This window comes from Microtus pennsylvanicus, chromosome X (genome assembly GCF_037038515.1).
Source record: "Microtus pennsylvanicus isolate mMicPen1 chromosome X, mMicPen1.hap1, whole genome shotgun sequence".
Classification (NCBI taxonomy): domain Eukaryota; kingdom Metazoa; phylum Chordata; class Mammalia; order Rodentia; family Cricetidae; genus Microtus; species Microtus pennsylvanicus.
Genome location: NC_134601.1, coordinates 2,413,880 through 2,436,192, shown reverse-complemented (window position 1 = coordinate 2,436,192; position 22,313 = coordinate 2,413,880). Strand labels below are relative to the sequence as shown.

The window sequence follows — 22,313 nt, the reverse complement described above, 5'->3', positions numbered from 1 at the left end:
CTGGGTTCAGTTCCCAGACCCCACATGGCAGCTCACAATTGCCTATTACTCCAGTTTCAGGTGATCTGATCCCCACTTCTAGCCTCAAAAGCATCAGGCATGCACATAGGGCACAAATACATACACTGGCATTCACACATACACATAAAGACAAATGTATCCTTTTTTAAAGTTTACAAAGAACTACTAGAGCCCAGAGGTAGTGGTGTACGCCTTTAATCCCAGCACTTGGAAGGCAGAGGCAAGCAGATCTCTATGAGTTTGAGGACAGCCTGGCCTACAGAGCAAGTTGTAGGATAACCAGGACTGTTACACAGAGAAACCCTATCTCAAACAAACAAAAACAAAAACCGGGAACTTCTGGAAAAATGTGATTCTAGTGTTCACCCATCTGTCCACATTTACAGAACTTACGCCCGGTAACACATTGAGGGGAAACAAATACTCAAGTTGCTGGTTGGATAACAGAAACCAATACAACATCTTTTGAAAAGAATATAGTAAATGCTTATTAAAATTGTAAACATGCATACCATTTTGGTATAACAAACCCATTTCCAAGAATCAATGTCACAAAAACATTCACAAGCATGCAAAGGAACATGCTCACTATATCTGTTACTCATCAAAAAGAATCAACATGTATTTCAACAGGTAATTAACTAAATTAATGAAGTTAATGTATACACAATAATATTATGGAGCTATTAAAAAGAATCATCACAAAATCTAATATATACTTATATGGACCAATACTAACTAATAATACCAAGAAGCAGACCAATATGCTACCTTTGGGGGAGGGGGAGGGAAATGGGAGGCGGTGGCGGGGAAGAGACAGAAATCTTTAATAAATAAATAAATTTAAAAAAATAAATAAAATTACAGTAAAAAAAAATAAACTATTTTTAAAGCCGGGTGGTAGTGCATGCCTTTAATCCCAGTACTCAGGAGGCAGAGGCAGGTGGATCGCTGTGAGTTCAAGGCCAGCCTGGTCAAGAGCTAGTTCCAGGAAAGGCTCTCCAAAACTACAGAGAAACCCTGTCTTGAAAAACAAAACACAAAAACTATATTTATTCTATATTTAAAAGTATGTTGGGGCAGGTACTGGTTATATACACGTGTGTGTAATCACAGCTCTACGGAAGCTGAAGCAGGATTGAGTTTGAAATCACTCTGGGATACCTAACAACAGGCTATCTCAAATTAACATTAAAAAAAAGATAGTCAGTGGTGCCACTGCATACCTTTAATCCCAGCACTGGAGAGGCAAGTGGATCTCTGTGAGTTCAAGGCCAGCCTGGTCTAGAGTGAGTTCCAGGAAAACTAAGATTCCACAGAGGAAACTCTACCTCAAAAATGATTGCTCCGTTGGTAGAATGTTTGTCTAGCATGTGTAAAGGGACGTGAGAGAGAGAGAGGAATAAAATTAAAAGTGTACTATTAGTACACGTTGTAAACTAAATGTTTCGCTTTTTAATGTAATTTCGCATATTATTTCTCATATTAGTCTAGCCTAAAACCCAGAATTTCAAACACACAGAACTGATTAATGACAATAAGGAAAAGAACTGTACAAAACCTGAAACTAATTTAGAGGGAATTATGCTGAGTTCTACATAGTAATAACAAGCTTTGGTAAATACTGACATCTTCTGTAGGAAAGTGGTATTACAGCTCAACACCAATTCCTTGGAGCTGTGATTATAGGGTCCAAGGCACAGAACTTCAAAGCACACAGAATACTGACATTCTAAGATTGTTCAATTTCCACGTGTTTCAGCTTATGTTTTCTTGAAACTTCTTTTCAAGGAAAAGAGCCCCCTTTTAAATGGGGCTAATAAAAAGGTTCATTTAATAGTTGTTATATGTGAGTGCCTATATTGTTTATAAATGCTATCCATGAATCAATTACCTGAGTTACAAAAACTATAGCTACCTCCCTCTGTCTGGAACTCACTGTACTTAGAACTGGAACTTAGAGCCGCTCAGAGAGGCCTCATCTTTAACTATTATAGTAAATTCTATGGAGACATGACTGGAATGAATGAAAGGACAGTCCTCTCCAGATCTGCTCTATCTCCCTTCCCCTTTCATACCACTTCATTAAACAGAAGTGCTCAGGTATCCTTTATTCAGGTGTCACTGTTAGTAATCAAAACTTCCCAGAGGGGGCTGAAGAAGTGGCTGAAATAGGCTTCCAGAAGACCCAGCTTCAATTCCCAGCACCCACATGGCAGCTCTCAGATGTCTGTAACTCCAATTGTAGGAAGTCAGACACTCTCTTCTGGCCTCTGTAGACTTCAGGCACACGTGTGGTGCACAGACATGTATGTAGGCAAAACACTCATACACATAGAAGTGTTTTAATTCCCAAAGAATCTAAGGGGTCTAAATACAGCCTTAACATTTGTTTCTACTTTGTCTATCTCTTAATTGGGATGACAGGAAAGAAGTTTTATTCCTAATTTTCCATCCCTATGATTTTTGAAAATCTGTAAGTAGCAACAAGAGCTTTAGAACATATTTGCTGATATACTTGAGGTCTTGGATTCATCCAACATTCAAAATTACAAATTTAAAACAATACTTGTTTACTAACAACCCTTTCTCCCAAAATCTCATTATTTTTTCAACTATTTTAGTAGAATTGTATAAATTGAAATAAAACTCAAAATAGAAGAAACACATTTGTGTACTTATCAAATGTTTCATTTTCCTGAAGGTTACAGAGCACTGGAAACAGAAAATGTCATCAAATATGTAACACTGTATTTCACTGTTTTAAGATGCACATTCATATTTAATACCTCTGAAAACGTAATTCATGGCATCATACAACTATAACTGGGGGTATTTTATTTCTCAGAAGCACAAAAAATATAGTGGTTTTAATTAGTGGACTTTTTCATTTAATGAAATAGATATTTGGAACCCCCAGGTTCTTTCTCACCTAGGTAGTTAAATAACATCTGGAATGACACTGATTATGTAAATTATAGTATTATGTATATACATGTATATATAGAGAAAACTCTTTAAAATACTCAAAATAAAAAGTGATGACAGGAGCTGGAGAGATGGTTCAACAGTTAAGAGTATGTACTATTCTTGCAGAGGAGCCAGGTTCAGTTCCCAGCACCCACATGGTGACTCACAAACATCTGAAACTCCACTTCCAGGGCATCTGATGTCTTCTGCTGGCCTCTACAGACATGAAGCACTTACACCGTGCATACATACATACATTCAGGCAAAACACTCATAAAATAGAAATAAACTTTTTTTAAAAGTAGAATTTGGAATGGCTTAGTTCCTCTACAATTTTCTGCAGTTTTGTTTTAAAAATAAATATCTGGTGGGTGGTCCTTGGACTTCCCACAGGTCAGGGAACCCTGATTGCTCTTCGGGCTGATGAGGGAGGGGGACTTGATCAGGGGAGGGGGAGGGAAATGGGAGGCGGTGGCAGGGAGGAGGCAGAAATATTTAATAAATAAATAAATTAAAAAAAAAATAAAATAAAAAAATAAATAAAATTACAGTCAAAAAAAATAAATAAAAATAAATATTTATTTTAGCCAGTCAATGGTAGTGCACACCTTTAATCCCAGCACTCAGAAGGTAGAGGAAGTTGGATCTCTGAGTTCAAGGCCAGCCTTGTCTACATACTGAGTTCCAGGACAGCAAGAGCTTCATAGATTCTTGAAAAAAAAATAAATAAAAACAGAAAAAATAAACTACACAATCAAAATTGTGAATGATGGAATTTACATGTAAAGATTACATTTATTTTGTTTCATCACACTGTAAATATTCTAAACCATTTCAGACTCTGACAAAGGTAAAGTGGCCCCGGGTCAGAAGTGGTTTCTGTTGTCTGAGAAAAATTGTTAACCTTAATAATCAGACTTTGCTTCAAATAACTTAGGATTCCTCTCAAAGAAATTTAGTTCCAGAAAAATTATTTGCTACCAGCACATACAGTCAGGAAAACACCAAGTCTTCAGAGCAATTCTTTTTTTAAAAAAAATATGTGTATGGGTGTTTCCGCTGTATGCTTGTTTGTGCACCATGTGAGTGTCTAGTGCCCTTGGACACCAAAAAAAGGGCCTCAGATCCCTGGGACTGGAATTACAGACCACTATGAGCCACCATGGGGGTGCTAGGAATTGAACCTAGATCCTCTGAATGAAAAGTGCTTTTGACAATGAGCCACCTCACCAGTTCCATAATTCTCTTAAGACTTACTTATTTTTATTTATTTGTTGGTTTTTGTTTTTCAAGACAGGGCTTCTCTGTAGCTTTTGAGCCTGTCCTGGAACTAACTCTTGTAGACCAGGCTGGCCTCGAACTCATAGAGATCTGCCTGCCTCTGCCTCCCAAGTGCTGGGATTAAAAGTGTGAGCCACCACCGCCCAGCAAGACTTATTTTTTATTTTATCTGGAGGCTAGGACATCAGAGCCTCTGGAATTGGAGCTACATAGTTGTGAGACATCTTCTGGTTGCTAGTAACTAAACCCCAGATCTCTCCACAAGTGTTTGTGACTTCTGAGTCACCTCTCCAGCTCTACTCAATAGTTATTCTTAAGAGGTTTTTTTTTTTTTGAAAAATATCAAAACACAGCCAGAGTGGTGATGTATGCTTGGACTCCCAGAACTTAGGAGGCTAAGACAGGACTGTTGAGCCACAGAGTTTGAGACTAGCCTGAGCAGTATTACAAATCAAACCAAAATCCAAGTCAAAATAAGACAGTAGAAAAATTGTCCAAAATAAGTCCATATCCCTCTTGGGTGACTATATAACAGGCAATATTCACCTCGATGTTGGTCATGAACTACAGTGGTTAGTATTCTGTGTTGTGATGTAAAGTATCAATGAATTAATAACAACAACAATAATCATGGCCTGAAGTGGCAGCACCTGATAGTAATCCCAGCTACTTGAGAAGCTGATGCAAGATGACTGAAATTTCAAGACCAGCCTATATAATGAGTTCAAGGACAGTCTAAGCAAGTTAGTGAGAAAGGATGTCAAACTAAAATTCTAAAAAATGACTGGGAGGAGGCTCAATTGTAGTCCTTACTGAGGTCCTGGGTTCCATCCCCAGCATAGAAAAATAAACAAACAAATAATAGTAATTCTACAATAACCAAGTGAGATGATTATGTAGTATAGTTTGCAGAACTTCAAAGAAAATACAGACAAAACTAAAATGGCCATATATTTTTTAATTAATTATAGATTAAGTATACTTACAAAATAGCTCTTCAGTCTGATAAAGTCTACAGTCATAGGAATGGATCTATCACTATTTCTATTCAGTGCTTTAATGTAATCCAGCAAGTCAGTAAAGAATTTATAGCCCCCCTTCAGCACACAGAGGGCCACAATGTGATGGCCTCCCATCTCTTTCATGACATCTCGAGCCAGTCTTTCAGTCCTGCAAAAATAAAATTAGGAATTGAAAAGAAGATTCCAAATATTTATATTTTATAACAAACACCTCTTAAGCATGACACATCCTTTGTTCCCATGAAGGGAATTCTTACTTCATAACACATTTTTTTTAAATAAAGTTGGGAACTTTTTCCATATGCCAAAGGTAAAGTGGAGAAGTGTCACAGGATCCCTCTATGTAGCCCAGACTGGACTGTAACTCATAATCCTTGTCTCTACCTCCCTGTGCTGAGATTATAGATATATACCAATGCACACAGCTCAACCAAAATTAAAGCCAGGTACATTCTAGGCATGATGATACATGCCTATAATTCCAGCACTCTGAAGGCTGAGGCAGAAGGATTGCTATAAGTTAAAGAACATTCTGAACTGCATAATAAGTACTAGGTTACTTAGGGCTACATAGTAAGATCCTGTCTCAAAGGAAAGAAAAGAAAAAAAAACAGGTATACTATTATATCTATCATAAAATTAAAAAATACAAATAAAAACAAGATATAATTTTCAAAGCTTACTAGATTGGTAAGTTTTGGTTAAATTGTATTCTCTAATATAAAATATTAGAAGATATTGTGAGGAAAAATGAACACATATACCTCTAGAAGTATAAAATGATATAACTTTCTAGAGGTTAATTTGACAGTATTAAAACATTCAATAAACATCTTTTCCTTGACCCAAAATTTCTACTTACCTAAAGCTGAGCAAGTGCCAAAATGCGTATATAGGATATTTCCTCTAACATACTCTGCTAAGTGCAAAATAATGAAGATCTTAAGTGTTCACCAACAGTACAGAGTCATCAAACCAGTTATGATACATCCATGAATAGGATAGAGTATTGCCTTTAAAATAAATGTGGGGGAACTGGGAATGTAGCTTAGCTGGTAGAGTCCATGCCTAGTACACATAGGAGGTCCTAAATTCTATTCTCAGAACTGTACAAACTGGATGGCATATCAGGAGCTGAAGCAGTAGGATCAGAAGTTGAGGTCACCCTCAGCTACACTAAGTGAGTCTGAAGTCAATCTAAGCTATTTGAGACCCTAGAAATAAAACATTTCATATAACATATAGGGCTGGGCATGGTGGCACACACCTTAATCTCCACACATGGGAGGCTGCCAGGAAGAACAGCTGAGTTGAGTCTGGGCTATACAGAAGTTTAAAGCCACACGGAGCTAAACAGTGAGACCCTATCTCAAAGAGAAAATAGTTTATACACACACACACACATGCTGTGAGATAATGCTCTTGTACACTGTAACGATTTATCATTCGTATTAGTTTAATAAAATGCTGATTGGCCAGTAGCCAGGCAGAAAGTATAGGTGGGGCAATCAGACTAGGAGAATTCTGGGAAGAGAAAAGGCAGAAGTGAGTCACTAGCCAGATGCAGAAGTAGTAAGACAGAATGCCTTATTGAGAAAAGGTACCAAGCCATGTGCCTAAACTTAGACAAGAATTATGGGTTAATTTAAGTTGCAAGAACTAGTTAATAATAAGCCTGAGCTAATAAGCCAAACAGTTTATAATTAAGATAAAATAAGCCTCTATGTGTTTCTTTGGGACTGAATGGCTGCAGGACTGGGAAGGATAGAAACTCCCATCTACACATACATGAGATTATAAAATAATTTTTAAAAGATAAAAACATTTGATAGCTATAGAAGTATCAATATCAAAATGTTCAAAAATTCAGTACTATATCATAGTATGTAACTTGTGTATGTATGTATACACTTTACATACAGTGATACAGTATATGTGCATTAGTAGTATCTAGGTAGGAAATGTGTATAGAAAGCTGACAGAACAGAATTATAATCTCATTTACACACAGACTAGAGGCTCTTCCCACCTCTCTTCAATGTTTACTGTACTCACTATGGATTCCCACTATTTATGTCTCAAACTGGGTAATTAATTAATAAGACTTCCTGATGTTTTTCTTTTTATGAAAAGAACTTTAAAAATAGAAAATATTGGGGCTGAAGAGATAGTTCAGCAGTTAAGTGCACTTGCTGTTTTTGCAGAGGGCCTCAGTTCCCAGCACCCACACAGTGGCTCACAATAGTCTGTAACTCCAGTTCCAGGAGATCCATCACACTTTTCTAGCCTCCTGAAATGCATATCCTGCATATTAATGCATGAAGGCACTCACATATACAAATAAAATAACAACTATCTCTTTAAATAGAAAACCTTTGTTCATCAATAAGTTGGCCTAGCTTATATTCAAGTATCAACTACTTAACAGTTGCTAAGTTAGAATTATTACAAGAAAAAAAACCTTCATTTTAGGCTAGGGAGGTGGCTCAGTGAATAAGAGCACTTGTGCAAGCATCAGGACCTAAATTCAGATCGCCAGTACCCATATAAAAACCAGGTTAAGCTGCACCTGCTTGTAACTTCAGCACTAGGGGACAGAGACAGGCAAACAGGCAAAACCCTGAGTCTTGCTAGCAAGGCATGCTACCCAAATCAGCATGCCCCAGGTTCAGTGAGAGGCCAGGCGGTGGTGGCGCACGCCTTTAATCGCAGCACTTGGGAGGAAGAGGCAGGCGGATCTCTGTGAGTTCGAGACCAGCCTGGTCTACAAGAGCTAGTTCCAGGACAGGCTCCAAAACCGCAGAGAAACCCTGTCTCGAAAACAACAACAACAACAAAAAAAAAACAACCCAGGTTCAGTGAGAGAGACTGATTCAAGAGAAGAAAACAGAGAGCAACAGAGTACGACACCCATTGTCCTTCTCTTGCTTTCACACAAATACATACATATACATCACATACATATACACACAGAGAGACCTAAAAAAAACCCACAAAACTTCAATTAAGATCTTACCAACCTGTCCATAATCAGTCCATGAGGAATAAAGACCTTTTCCAAATCCTTGGCATAATGATTAGGTATACAAAATAAATCTAGGTCATAGCCTGGTTCATCATCACTAATCTGAAAAAGAAAGATAGCTGTTTCAAATCAGAGCATTACAAGATACCTACATTTAATTAAATTTAGAAAATATGCCTTAGTTCAGAGAAATGTAGGTGTGAGACGGTATGAAGGGTAGTTAATCTTATATTTTTGTAATAAACTATAATTCTCTAACAAAACCATGATCTTATTGCTAAAGAGGATCAAGAATGAGAAGCAAAACATGACAGAATTTTCCTTCAGGTCACAATAGAAAAAGATAAAAATTTAAAGAGGTATGACAAATGTGGTAAAAATATTTCAAACATAAAGACTAGTATATGCAGTTTCCACTCGATACATTTAGAGCATACTTGAACACTCTTTTGTGGGGGCATATTATGCATGTGCATATGTGTGTGGAGTCCAGAGATTGAAACTGGGTCTAAAACTTCGTTTGTTTTGAGACTGGGTGTCTCATTGAACTTGTTTAACCAAATTGGCTAGTCTAGCTGGTCAAAAAGCCCCAAGGATTCCCCCTGTCTCTGCCTCCCTGTTGCTGAAGTTATTAGAATGTGCTACTAATATCCAGGTGCTGGGGTTCCAAACTCAGGTCCTGAAGATGACATGGCAGGCACTTTATAGACTAAGCCACATCCCCAATACCCTAAAACATTTTTCAATTTAACACAGTATGTTTTAATAAGTTTAAATAAAATCTCATACAGAAAATGAAAACTGGTGTTAACCATCCAAATCCTAAGAGTACTTATCTTACAGTGGGCGAGGGGCATCACCAAAACACCAACTGCACCAACTGATCCTTTAAAAATCCAAACTCCCATAGTATGTGATGGTTACAATCCACTAATAAGGTAATTATACAGAAGATACTCCAAAATCATTTTGAGTTGTATCATATTGGTTCTACTAGTATGCCCAGAACCCAGGACATAAAACATTTAATAACATTAATGATATGGTACCCTTGGTGGCAAAATTATTTGTTATAATAATTTTATAAAATTATGTTATGTTTTATAAATATACATGTACCTATATACACAGAAAAAGTACAGCAGAATCATAAAAGCAGGGTAAATCTGTTGAATACACCTGTTCAGCACACCCAATACTTGGGAGCTGAGATAAAAGTTTCTGAGTTTGAGGCCAGCATGGTAAGTTCCAGGCCAGCTAGGGTCTACAAGGCAAAAAAAACCCTGTATCCTAAAAAGTATCCTAAAGCTGGGCAGTGGTGGCATACGCCTTTAATCGCAGCACTCGGGAGGCAGAGGCAGGTGGATCTCTGTGAGTTTGATGTTAGTCTGGTCTACAAAGAGCTAGTTCCTGCACAAGCTCGAAAGCTACAGAAAAACCCTCTCTCAAAACACCAAAGAAATAAAATTAAATTTTTAAAAAAGTACCCTGAAACTCCAAAATCATAAAAGCAATTATCTTTGACAGGGAGTATTACAGCGAGATGGAGGGTCTCATGGATCCCAAGGCTAACCTCAAACTCACTATGCAACCGACATACATTTTCTTGAACCTTCTGCTTCTCCCGCCGACTACAAGCATATGCTATCACACCCAGTTTATGTATTAGATGTCAAACCCAGGCCTTCATGCATACCAGTCCTCTTTACAGTGAAACCAACACCAAACAAAAAACCACATCATACCAAAAACTACAGGAAACCTTTAACAAATCATAAATTAATCTAACAAACTTATTCAGAGAAATAAGCTAGGAGGGAAGAATTACAACACTCATTCTTACATGATATTCAAACCCCATCTAAGAAGCTGGTAGTATCGAGAATGGTGTCATAGGAACTAGAGCATTAATCTGCACATGGTGGCACACACCTCTAAAGCCAGCACTCAGGAGACAACGGCAGGAGGATTATCACAAGTTAGAGGCAAAGGTGGCCTACATAGTGAACTCTTGCCACCCACCCAAAAAATCCTCCAAACCAAGAAGACTAAAAGAAAACCTGGTTGTATAAGCTCTGGCAGTTTTCAAGGAATACAGGTCAAATCATAACTAAAGCTCGTATCAGTTAATTCCTAGTTTCTTTCAGTTAACATTTTATTGGGTGGTTTGACAAGTGGTCTGACTTTGAAAGGAGTTAAAAATACATAAATTTACATTCTTTGTAAAATTCAGTTGCTATTGTTTTTGAGACAAAATCACAGTGTATAGGCTTATGCTGGTTTCAAACTCATAACCCTTCTCTCTACTTCCCAAGTGCTGGAACTGTAAACACCAAGCTCAGAATTTAATTATATTTTGAAGTTTCTCCCAGAGGAAAAAAAATTAAAGCTTGGGTAGGGTCTGTCTCTCTCTCTGTCTGTCTCTCTGTTTTTGGTCTCTAAAGATCTATTTTGAGTTCAATCTTTGGTAGAATTTTATTTATTTTCAGGTCTGCAGCATACAGAAGTAAATTTTGAATTATTCCTAAATATAAATGCATTTTTTCATAAACAGAAAAAATGTTTAAAAAAACATAGCAATTTTAAAAAATTTACTTATTATGAATACAGTGTTCTGCCTGTATGTATGCCTGCACGCCAGAAGAGGGCACCAGATCTCATTATAGATGGTTATGAGCCATGTGGTTGCTAGAAATTGAACTTAAGACCTCTGGAAGAACTGCCAATGTTCTTAACCTCTGAGCCATCTCTCCAGCTCCGGCAATGTCTAAAAGAATAGAAGAAGCTAATGTATCTCCTTAACATTCACTTAATACTTCACTGGAACACACTAACAAAAATGGAAATTGGACATTTGTAGTAAAAAGGATCATTTAAACCAGGTGGTAGTGGTGCACGCCTTTAATTCCAGCACTCCAGAGACAGAGGCAGGTGGATCTCTGTGAGTTCGAGGCCAGTCTGGTCTATAGAGTGAGTTCCAGGACAGGCTCCAAAGCTACAGAGAAACCCTGTTTCAAAGGGAAAAAAATGGATCATTCAAAGAGCATTTTACAAGAAAGCATTTTTGTAAGTTTAATAAAACAAAATTTAGTTCATCTTTTGGGAAAGGATGATAGACTACTCAATTTTATCAGCTAATACAACAAACATTCCTTCCAGGCTCATCAGAACGGATGCATTATATAATCAGAAAAAATGAAGTTGGATCATTTCAAAGTACTTTAGAATCAAGATTAGAATATAATTACTTCTTTGAGGCATAATCACCCCATCCACCCACTCACTCTGTTTCTGGCATAAATTTTAACCATATCACACCCAGGATTCGTCAGACTACTGTTACAGGTTCTACAGGTAACCTAAGAACTTCAAGGTGTGTTTGGTTCAAAGACAAATTCAATGTGAACTTTGCCAAGTTCATCCCAGTTTTTTTTTATGTGTTTAAGACAGGGTCTTGTTATATAACTCCAGCTGTCCTGGAACTAGATATATAGATCAGGCTGCCTCAAACTTGCTATAATCCTCCTGCCTCTGCTTCTTGAGTGCTGAGATTACAGGTGTACACCAACACACTCTACTCCTAGTCATGTATTCTAAGTATCCAAACAGATCAGCAGGAATTACTCCAAAATAGGAATCTTATTTCTGTCAACATACCAAACTGGTTTCTAATCCAAAAGTTATGATGCCCAATGAAAAGATTTATATGTTAGAGAATTTTTATTTTGTTCTTTTGATATTTATGTTTTGTTATTTGAAAAGTAAAAATTTTGTTTTTGAGGATATCAGATAGTCTCAGCTCTGTAGTAGTCTGAAGCTCACAGCACAGCGCAAGCTACCTGCAAACCTAAGGCAATCTTCCTTAGCTTCTCAAATGATGGGGTTTACAGGTATGAGCCATCATATCCAGTTTATTAAAACCATATTGATACAATTTTTCCCCAAAAGGCAAAATTAAGTCTACGACCCCTATCATTTGAGATACTTTTGCGTGTTTGTATTCATGTGGGTGTATGCATATGTGAACACAGGTGCACGTATGTGGAGGCCACACCTAGTAATTTCTGTCCATTCTAGAAGTTTGGACATGTTGATTACTAGTTATAAAATTAAATGGTGTATCTATTATCTATTATTCTCACCTCCTCCCTTTCCTGACTCATCACTACATAGCCTAAGTTGGCTTGGAACTCGTGGCAATCTTCCTGCATTTACCTTCCAAATACTAGGATTACAAGTGTGAGCCACTACACCTGATTTATTATTATCCAAGTCTTCATTCACAATAGTTTTCTTTTTTGAGACAGTTGCATGAGCTCAGGCTGGCTTTGAACTCATTATGTAGCTGAGGATGACTGAATGCATCTTCCTGCCTTTGCCTCTCAAGTGCTGTTATTACAAGCCTTCACAACCATACTCAGCACACAGTTCATTTTAGGACTCAAGAACAATGGTTTTTTTTTTTTTAATACAAAGAGACTTAAACAATCCTTGGTGTTCCAAAGGTCATATTAGCTTGGGTTCATTTCCTTTTCATTTTTTTGGTCATGTATCCATGTAACAAGAAATTTCATGTGTAAAACCCAAGAATTTTCATGTGATTGCCATTATTATAAATGTGTACATAATAGGGATTTTGTGCTGGCCATGGTAGCATTTACCTATATTCAGCATTCAGAAGACTGAATCAGAAGTGTCCCAGGTTTGAGGCCAGCTTTGCCTACATAGTGAGACATTAGCTTAATTTAAATATATTAAAATTCTCCAAAAACATTAAAGCAGATATGTTATCCTCTTGAGAAAATGTATATTATCTCTGGATATGATTAAACCACTATTATAGTATATTGCTAAGATATTCCTAAATGTGAAAACTTAAACTAGTACTATGCTGATCTTCCAATTTTTTTTATCAATCCTACAAATACATATGTTGTTTCTTTTCCTTCCAAGGGTTAAAGCTATAAGAAATTCAAAATAAGGAAGTGGACTGACTATTCAGCTCAGTGATATGGGATTCCCCTCTGTATGCTATGAATATGTTTTATTAACATTGGTTAATAAAGAAGTTGCTCTGGCCTATGGTATGGCAGAATAGAGCTAGGCAGGGAAACTAAACTGAACACAGAGAAAAAGAAGTTAGAATCTGGCAGATGCCATGTAGCTGCTGAAGGAGAAAGATGCCTGAACCTTAGGCCACAATCTCATGGTGATACACAGACTAATAGAAATAGGTTAATTTAAGATGTAAGAGCTAGGTAGAAATACACCTGAGTCAATGGTCAAACAGTGTTGTAATTAATATAGTTTTTGTGTGATTATTTGGTCTGGGTGGCCGGGAAATGAAAGCGGTCTCCATTTACAGCCCAAGAATATATTATAACCACTCTAGGCAAATAGGTCTTATAACTACCATATCTGTAAGGACATGAATTAATATCATAATTTTTCATTTTACTAATGTGCATGGTAAAATAATAGGTATGTTCACTCTGGACAAAAAAAATGAAGGTAGTTTCACATCAATCTGAAATATCTGAATTCATATTAGCAGATTATTAAAATGTTAATAATTTGGCAGTCCCAACAGGAAAGTAACAATTGAGTCTCAATATTACTATTATTGGTAGTAATTAACACTTTTACGTGCTCTATAAATGTTAGTGAATCCACATATGAACAAATGCATTTTAGTTCCCCTTTTACTATAGGGGAAAAGAATGCCATGGAACATTGACTATCTAATTAATTATCGAAAAATAACTTAAGTGAAAAATTAAAGCCTTGGCAACAAAGCCAGATCCCATCTCTTCAAAAATAGTATTAAGGGCTGCTGAGATGGCATGGTGGATAAAAGCACTTGCTGCCAAATTTGATCTGAGTTTGATCCTCAGGATTCATATGATGGAGGTAAAGAATCAACAAGTTGTCCTCTGACCTCCACACACACAGTGGCAAAAGCACAAGTGTGCGTGCTTGCACACACACATACAGACGCAAACACACATGTAAATAAAAAATTAAAATCTTTAAAAACCACAAGTGTGGTAATGCATGCCCTTTAATCCCAGCACTTTGAAGGCAGAGGAAGCTGACTTTCCATTGCGGCCGAAGCCAGCCTTATCTACATAGTTTCTGGATAGCCAGGGCTAAATAATGAGATGCTGTCTCAAAAATAAAAAAAATAATAATAATAAAAATAAGAACTATAAGAGCTAGGCATGGCAGTATATATCTATAATCCCAGCATTCAGAAGAGTAAAGCAGGAGGATTCCAAGTTTAAGAAATTTCTCTGGGTGGGGGCTGGAGAGATGGCTCAGAGGTTAAGAGCACTGACTGTTCTTCCAAAGGTCCTGAGTTCAATTCCCAGCAACCATATGGTGGCTCACAACCATCTGTAATGGGGTCTGGTGCCCTCTTCTGGCCTGCAGACATACATGGAAGGAATGCTGTATACATAATAAATAAATAAATATTAAAAAAAAGAAATTTCTCTGTGTATCACCCCTAGACAAAGAACTACAGGCAACTAGTAACTGCTGGGAAAATTGGCTGCTCCCAGAGAAGAGCCCCCTTATTGGTTGTTTATTGCCAAGCAATCAATCTTGTAACCATTTACACACAAACAAGAATATATATGTATGCATATGAATACATACATATATGCATATAACAATAAAAAAAGAGGCTATCAACTTGAGAGTGGGAGCATTGGAGGGATCCTAGGGAGGGTAATGAGAGGGGCTGGAGGGAGAAAAAGAGGAAAGTGATATAATTCTATTTCAATTTTTGAAAAGTAGAAATTTGCCAAGTGTAGTGACACATGACACACCTTTAATCCCAGCACTTGGGAGGCACAGGCAGGCAGATCTCTGAGTTCAAGGCCAACCTGGCCTACAGAGTGAGTTCCAGGACAGCAAGGGCTATGTATAGAGAGACCCTGTCTCAAAAGACAAAATAAAAGTGAAAACTTTAAAAAAGAAAACAGATGGAAATTAAGAAACCTGTAAAGTGTCTGAATTATCAACTCTGCACAAAAATACAAATAAAGAAAATGAAAATTCAATTAATGACAGTCATTGTAATAATAAAACAAATTAGCTTATTTTTCCCCTCTTACATCTAAAAGAGTTCAAAATAAAAAAGTAAAATGAAAACAACAAGAGCTGGGCAAGGCAGTACATACCTATAATCCCAACACTTAAAGAGACTAAGCCAGGAGGATTCCAAGTTTGAGATCAGCCTGGCCTATATAAAGAAAATCTGTCTCAAACTAAAATAAACCAACTGCCCAATAAAGACACCCTGCCCAAAGCAACAATAATAAAACTGTAGACATCTTTTTTTCTGATATAACTAGTTCTCTTTTTTTTACAAAATAATTAAAATAGATATATAGGTAAACACAGCATAAAATTTACAGAAAGAAACCTCTTAGAGGAACTGTTCCCATTTTTTGGTGATCATAAATAGTCAATTTTGGTCTTACTTATAAATGAATGTTATTTTAAATACTGTTGATAACAATAAAATGGTGACAGGCAAAAAAAAAACCCACAGCATTTTAACCAATTCTGAGGAAAAAAAACAGGCTGGAGAGATGGCTCAGTGTTTAAGTGTAATTGTTGCTCTTGCAGAGGACCTGAATTTGGTTCCCAGCACCCACATGAAGGCTCACAATCGTTCTCTAACTCTAGTTCTAGGGGGATCAAATGCCCTCTTCTGACCTCCACAGGCATGCTAATCATGCACATTCATACATACAGGCAAAACATCCATACACATAAAACAGAAATAAATCCTAACAAATGAAAAAAGTAGTGGGTAGATAAAGGTATAGCTCAGTAGTAAAGCATAAGCTTAATACATGTTAGACCCTGAGTAAGATCACCAAGGAGTTAGATATCTCTCTCTTCCTCTCTCAGTAGCATACCAGGCATGGTGGAATATGTCTATCTCAAATCCCCACACTCAGGAGGCTAAACAGGAAGACTGGGAGTTGGGAGACCAGCCTAAAACTACATAGTCTCTATCTCAAAAAAAAAAAAACACTTTGACGGGCGGTGGTGGCGCACACCTTTAATCCCAGCACTCGGGAGGCAGAGGCAGGCGGATCTCTGTGAGTTCGAGGCCAGCCTGGTCTACAAGAGCTAGTTCCAGGACAGGATTCAAAACCACAGAGAAACCCTGTCTCGAAAAACAAAACAAAACAACAAAAAAAACCCTTTAAGCCAGTGTGGTGGGTCATGATTGTAATTTTAGAACATGGAAGACTATATAGCAGGAGGATTATGTTAGTTTATTTAGCCAGCCTGGGCAACATAGTGAATTCCAGGCCACTTTAAGCTACATAGTGAGCCTTTGTCTCAAAAAACATCAATAAAAAATCATTTAGCAAGGTAAAAGTTCAGTTAGTATAGCATACTTTTATCTGAACCATTTTGATATTCAAAGATATGTTATATGAAACACACCTGATGTTTCATATATTAGTTTGCAAAAGGCCAGATGCTTTTTCTAGCAGATAGTTACAAGCCCATCTAGAGGCCAATTGCATGAAGGGGATCTAGCATATGGTTACTTCTTCGTCTCCCTGTGTCACCACAGTCATGTTAGTCTACACGACAGGTCACTTATTACGCAACTTTAGGGTATTGACATTAGATAAAATCTGCAAAAACATTTGTCAATGCCTAAGACAGAGAAAGTATTTAATAATATTTATTCAATCTACTACAACTCCTAACTTAAATTTACTGGTTAAGGATAGAATCTGGGGCCAGAAAAAAGGAAATATGAAAGTAAAAAAGAAGTAGCACTGAATGATTTAGGCAAATTGTTTAACTCCTCCGTGTAATACTTTTAAAGATTACATCAGATACAGTTGGAGGATGGCTCAGCAGTTAAGGGCACTTATTGCTCTTCCAGAGGACCCAGGTTCGATTCCCAGCACCCTTATGGCAATTCACAATCATCTTGTAATGCCAGTTCTCGAGGATCCGATGACTTCTCCTGGGCTCCACAGGCACAGGACAAGCACATGCTGTACACGCAGGCAAAACAGACATATACAGAAAAAAATTAGAAATTAAGAAAAATCAAGTCCGTTAAAGGGCTTAGAATAGCAACTAGCACATAGTAAGCACGATTTAAATGTTTGTTGTTATTCCTAACATGCAGACAATTTAGGGGAAGGAAACTTAAAAAAAAAAGGAACAGGAATTTACAAACTAAAAATATAGTGAATTTCTTGATGTTCAAACAAAACAAAGAATAGCCACTCCTAACAGTAAAAACTAATTAACTCTACACTGAATAAGTACCATATCTCAAAACTTAAAAGCATCTGTAGAACTCCTCAGTAAGTGAATAAAAGTAAGGGTCATTTGTTGAGCATCTACTAGATCTTATGGTAGTACTTACTTACATAGGCTCCAGAGACAGAGCTAGGTTTGATGCAGAGCTCCACCTTCTAAAATTTATCCTTGCTTCTGGTGCTGACCTGAACCAGGGCTTAGTACTTAATTAGGGGGGGGGGCTCTCTTACCCTCTTAATAACTGTATGACTTATGTCTAATAATGGGAACATCCCGTTGTTACAGGGTTATTACAAAAATTAATTAGGAGGGCTGGAGAGATGGCTCAGAGGTTAAGAGCATTGCCTGCTCTTCAAAAGGTCCTGAGTTCAATTCCCAGCAACCACATGGTGGCTCACAACCATCTGTAATGGGATCTGGTACCCTCGTCTGGCCTCCAGGAATATACGCAGACAGAATATTGTATACATAATAAATAAATAAATATTTAAAACAATTAATTAGGATTATCAATGTAAACACAATGATGGCTATTATTGCTATCCCCACCTAGGGACTGTGAAACCGTTATTTATTTGCATAAATTGTCTAACAGTCCTTGCAACACCACCAGCAGCCAGCACCAGATGATGGCACATGCTTGCCTGTAAGCCACACACTGAGGTAGAAGCAAGAAGATGGCTGTAAGTTCAAGGCCTGGTTTACTTAAGGGCATCAAGGGCTACGCAGCAAGAAAAAGGAAAGCTTGAGCCTAGTTGAAGATTCTGAAAGTCACACACAACATATTCCAAACCAGCAGGATTCCGGGTCATTAAGAACACAGTGTTTTTGCCTTAAGTCACAAGGCCTAACACGATTATGAGACAGCATTTTTTAGGGCTCAAATGGTTATTAATTCACTGAACAAACTACTAATGAAAACTTTCCCACAAACCAGGCATTGTGCTATGTGTTAAAGCTACAGTGGTGATTCCTGCCCTTATAAAGCTTATTTAAGGACCAGCGAGCCACCTAGCAGGAACGAAGCTCTGGGTTCAATTCCTAGCATGGAAAAAAGAAAAGAAAAATCCAGCAGGGCACAGTGGTGCAGTACTTGGGAGGCAAGAGTCAGGACTGTCACAAGTTCAAGGTCAGCCTGGGGGTTTGTACCACCAATTCCAGACCAGCCAGAGCCCCGTAATAAGACCCTTCCTGAAAACATCAAAATAAACAATTTGTGTAAGTGGGAGAGACAATCAACAAGTAACCAGGTTACGTTAAATCTACAACATTGACATAAAGAAAGCAGGATGCGGCATTTAACTAGTAGCGGGGGCAATACTCACAATAAAAGCAGGCTAAGGTATTTAATCGGAGGCAGTAGCTTTAAGTTACTTTAGCAAACAAGGCAGTGGAGCGGGGTTGGGGGGGCAGCTTGGTGGGTTACAAAAACCGGAACCAATGAGCGATGAGGTAAGATATCAGAGGCTGACTGGAAAAAAGCATCTCCTTTAGCCTAACAACTAAATCCATATATTTTTTCAAATTCCTCGCCGCATCAAGGGCATCAAGTCAGATGTCTCTAAATCCAATATGGGTCGTGGGAAAAATGAGCCGCCTTTTCGCCAGTCTCTGCAGGTGGAAAATGAGCGTGATTTTTCACTACCAGGGCCGCAGCGCGGATCCACTGGAGCAATTGCGCATTCCATAAAAATGAATTATGACATACGCAGAATTAGAGGCAAAGCCCAGGCCCGAACATGCCCTCCCATGCTGTTGTCTTGGATGCCGGAGCACCTTCGAGAGGTGCTCCGAAGCGCTTCCCGGCCGCCAAGCCCCAAACTTCCAGGTCTCTCCTGAGAAAGCTCCTCCGCCCTCCCCACGCCGGATCATTCTCGAAGTCGCTGTCCGCCTCGTGCCCTCTGGCCACACATGTCAAGCCCAACGCCATTTCCACCTTCCTGGCCCACACGCAGTCAGCCCTCTCGGGGGGCTCACTGGAGGGGCGGCCCACACCTGAACCCCGCCATTCCGTGCCGCCCACCGCCCTCTAGGGACCTCCGGGAAGATTCCGGGAACCTGTGCCCGCCCCCGCCCCCGGGCTTCCCCGCGGCCCCAACACCCACAGCCGGCCTGGGCGCCTCAGGGCCCCCGAGCGGCCGGCTTCACGAGGCCGCGTGGGCCTGGCTGGGCCGGCTCTGCTGAAGCGTCCCGGGACTCACCACGACGCTGGGACTGCGGGTCGCCATGACGGAATCGGTCATCTCGCCCGAGCGAAAAGCGGTCTGAAGAGGAAGCCAGCGGAGGAGGCGCTACGGCACGGGAAAGCCGTGAGGTAAGCCCAACGCTCTAGCCCGCCGCCGAGGGAACCGCTCAAGAACGCCGCCGCCGAGGCTCCGCCCCCTTCGGCCCGCCCAGGCCCCGCCCCCAGCGGCGCTGCTAGGCGTTTCTCCCGCGCTCCTCCACAAGCGGCTACTGGTGGCTGCTTTGGCCAGGTGGCCGTGGGAATTTTCTTCTGGAAAATTCCGAGGCTGGTCATACCGCAGCCTCCAGCCCGCTTCCAGTAGCCCAGAAGACTTCCAAATAATCAAACCTACCTCAGTCCGCATGTTTCCCTCCTCATGACCCTTAAACTGATGGACCCCTCTTCAGGTTCCATTCACCACGTGGTTCCCCGAGCCAGGCGTCCCCTTCCCAAGACCTACGTGGTGACTGGCTTCCATTTTCCTGATTTAGGACCAGTTCTTTCAAAAACTTCTTACTTAGTTTTAAGAACTGAGACCTACAACCCTACAATTGCCAGATCAGGGTACAAATCCAAGAGGAAAAACTGCTTTGTAACCTTGTAAAATGGACCCCAAACTGCTTTTTGCTTTTACATAAAATGAACATTTTAAGCTGGGTATGATAACAAAGGGTTATATACCCAGCTACCGAGGAGGATCGCATATCCCATCCACCTGGGCAATTTAGTAAGAAATTGCTTCAAAATAAAATTGAGAAAAAAACTCGCCCTTAAACTCTGGCCTCCATACCTGCCCATGACTGCAAAACGCGCACGTAAAAGGAAAGCATTGCTGAGAGAGGTTCTTGTTACCAAAGAGAGTGTTGACGTTGCTTACATGGCCAATTTTAGGCAGGTGCAGTGAAGCGCGCTTGGAATTCCAGCACTGTGGAGGCAGAGGTAGGAGAATTGCAATTGTGAATTCCAGCCCCGCCTGGCTTGCGAGACCCTGACTAAACAGGAACAAGCTAAGGATTGGGGAAAATAAGCAAGTGCAGGCGCAGTATGTGGGAGGCTCCGGGTTCAATCTTCTATACAGCAAGAAAGAATGAATGAACACAGAATAAGTGAAATGAGCTTATTAACAGTACATAATCAGAATCTTTGTGGGAATTAAAGGATTACACATGCATTTGTGTGGGAATATGTATAATCCACAGTGTATGGGAACTGTGGCTGTTACTAACGTTTATATTTGTCTCTACAGTTCTCTACGGGGAATGTGTCTTCTATTTTGTTTATTGGATTGTCTTGAGACAGGCCATCCTATAGCCAAGGCTAGCCACAAACTTACTGTGTAGCTGAGTATGGCCTAGAACCCCTCTTCCTCTTGTCTCCATCTCCCAAGTACCGGAATTACAAGCAGCTGACTTTCCAGTGCGGAACCAGAAAACAACATCTGCCGCTATTTACCTTCCAAAGCAGCCAGCAGTTGCTTCCCCTAACACTACTCCTGACGGCCCCATTTTTACATCTCCAGCGCCCATCACTGCGCTCTCGGTCACAGTCAGTGGCCTCCCTGTTAGTAAAGACATTGATATGAGAGACGCAATGGCAGAGTTTTGAAACTGGGCAAGTCATTGTACTTCTCAGAACCTAAATCTGTTTCTTCTAAGAGGATGGCTTAGTGGGTATAGAGCTAGCTGTGCAAGCACAAGGGGCACCAACACCCATGGAAAAGCCTGGCATGGTGTTTGTCTATAAGCCCAGCCCCGGTGGGGACAGAGGCAGGCAGACCTACACGCTCGCTGGCCAGCCAATACAGCTGAAATGGCGAACTTTCGATTCAGTGAAATGTTCTTAAAAATAAGGAGTGGGGGTAACAGGAAGATGCCAGCCATCAGCCTCTGGCCTCGACTCATAAATGTACACATCCACCAGGAGGGCACCCCCCATGCATATACATACACACACACAAATGAACATTTATGATATTTAAAATGTAAATAACATGGGCATGCTGACTTGGGCCTATAGTCCCAGCTACTCGGAGGTGGCTATAGGAACATCAGCCCAGGAGTTTTAGGCCAGCCTCGGCGAGAGCGCATCTCAAAGCTAAATGATAAAGCAGTGAAATTAAAACTAGGAATAATAATTTTGGCTCTGAATGCGGCCCTTTCACTACACTGAATTATTAGTATGAGAGTTGTAAAAATTATTTAGCCACAGGACTTCCCACATATTAGGTGCTCAAGAAACACTAGCTGGTAGAATTTCAGTGTGTGTAGATGTGTGAACTCCATACATACCTCCCGAGTTTCCCTGCCTTCCCTGTCTATCATGCGGAGTCGGGAGGCTATGACAGAAAAGACCCATCAGGACTTGGTCTGAGGAAAATCTATGTCAAAGTACTTCATTCATTCCTAATTACCACTGTGACTTTGGGCAATATTTTTATAGCCGTGTGCCTCAG

At 39.5% G+C, this 22,313-nt stretch overlaps 1 protein-coding gene across 1 annotated transcript in view; it reads right to left on the bottom strand.

Moving 5' to 3' along the window:
• Positions 1 to 20,008, bottom strand: part of Hprt1 (hypoxanthine phosphoribosyltransferase 1) — a 35,279-nt gene extending 15,271 nt beyond the window's left edge. Inside the window, exons 1-3 of the mRNA XM_075957634.1 lie at positions 19,839 to 20,008; positions 8,315 to 8,421; positions 5,259 to 5,442 (exon numbers count right to left, since the gene is read on the bottom strand). Coding sequence (XP_075813749.1) covers positions 5,259 to 5,442; positions 8,315 to 8,421; positions 19,839 to 19,880 — 333 coding nt within the window. The 5' untranslated portion in view covers positions 19,881 to 20,008. The remainder of the gene's footprint in view (positions 1 to 5,258; positions 5,443 to 8,314; positions 8,422 to 19,838) is intronic.
• Between the last annotated feature and the right edge of the window lie 2,305 nt (positions 20,009 to 22,313).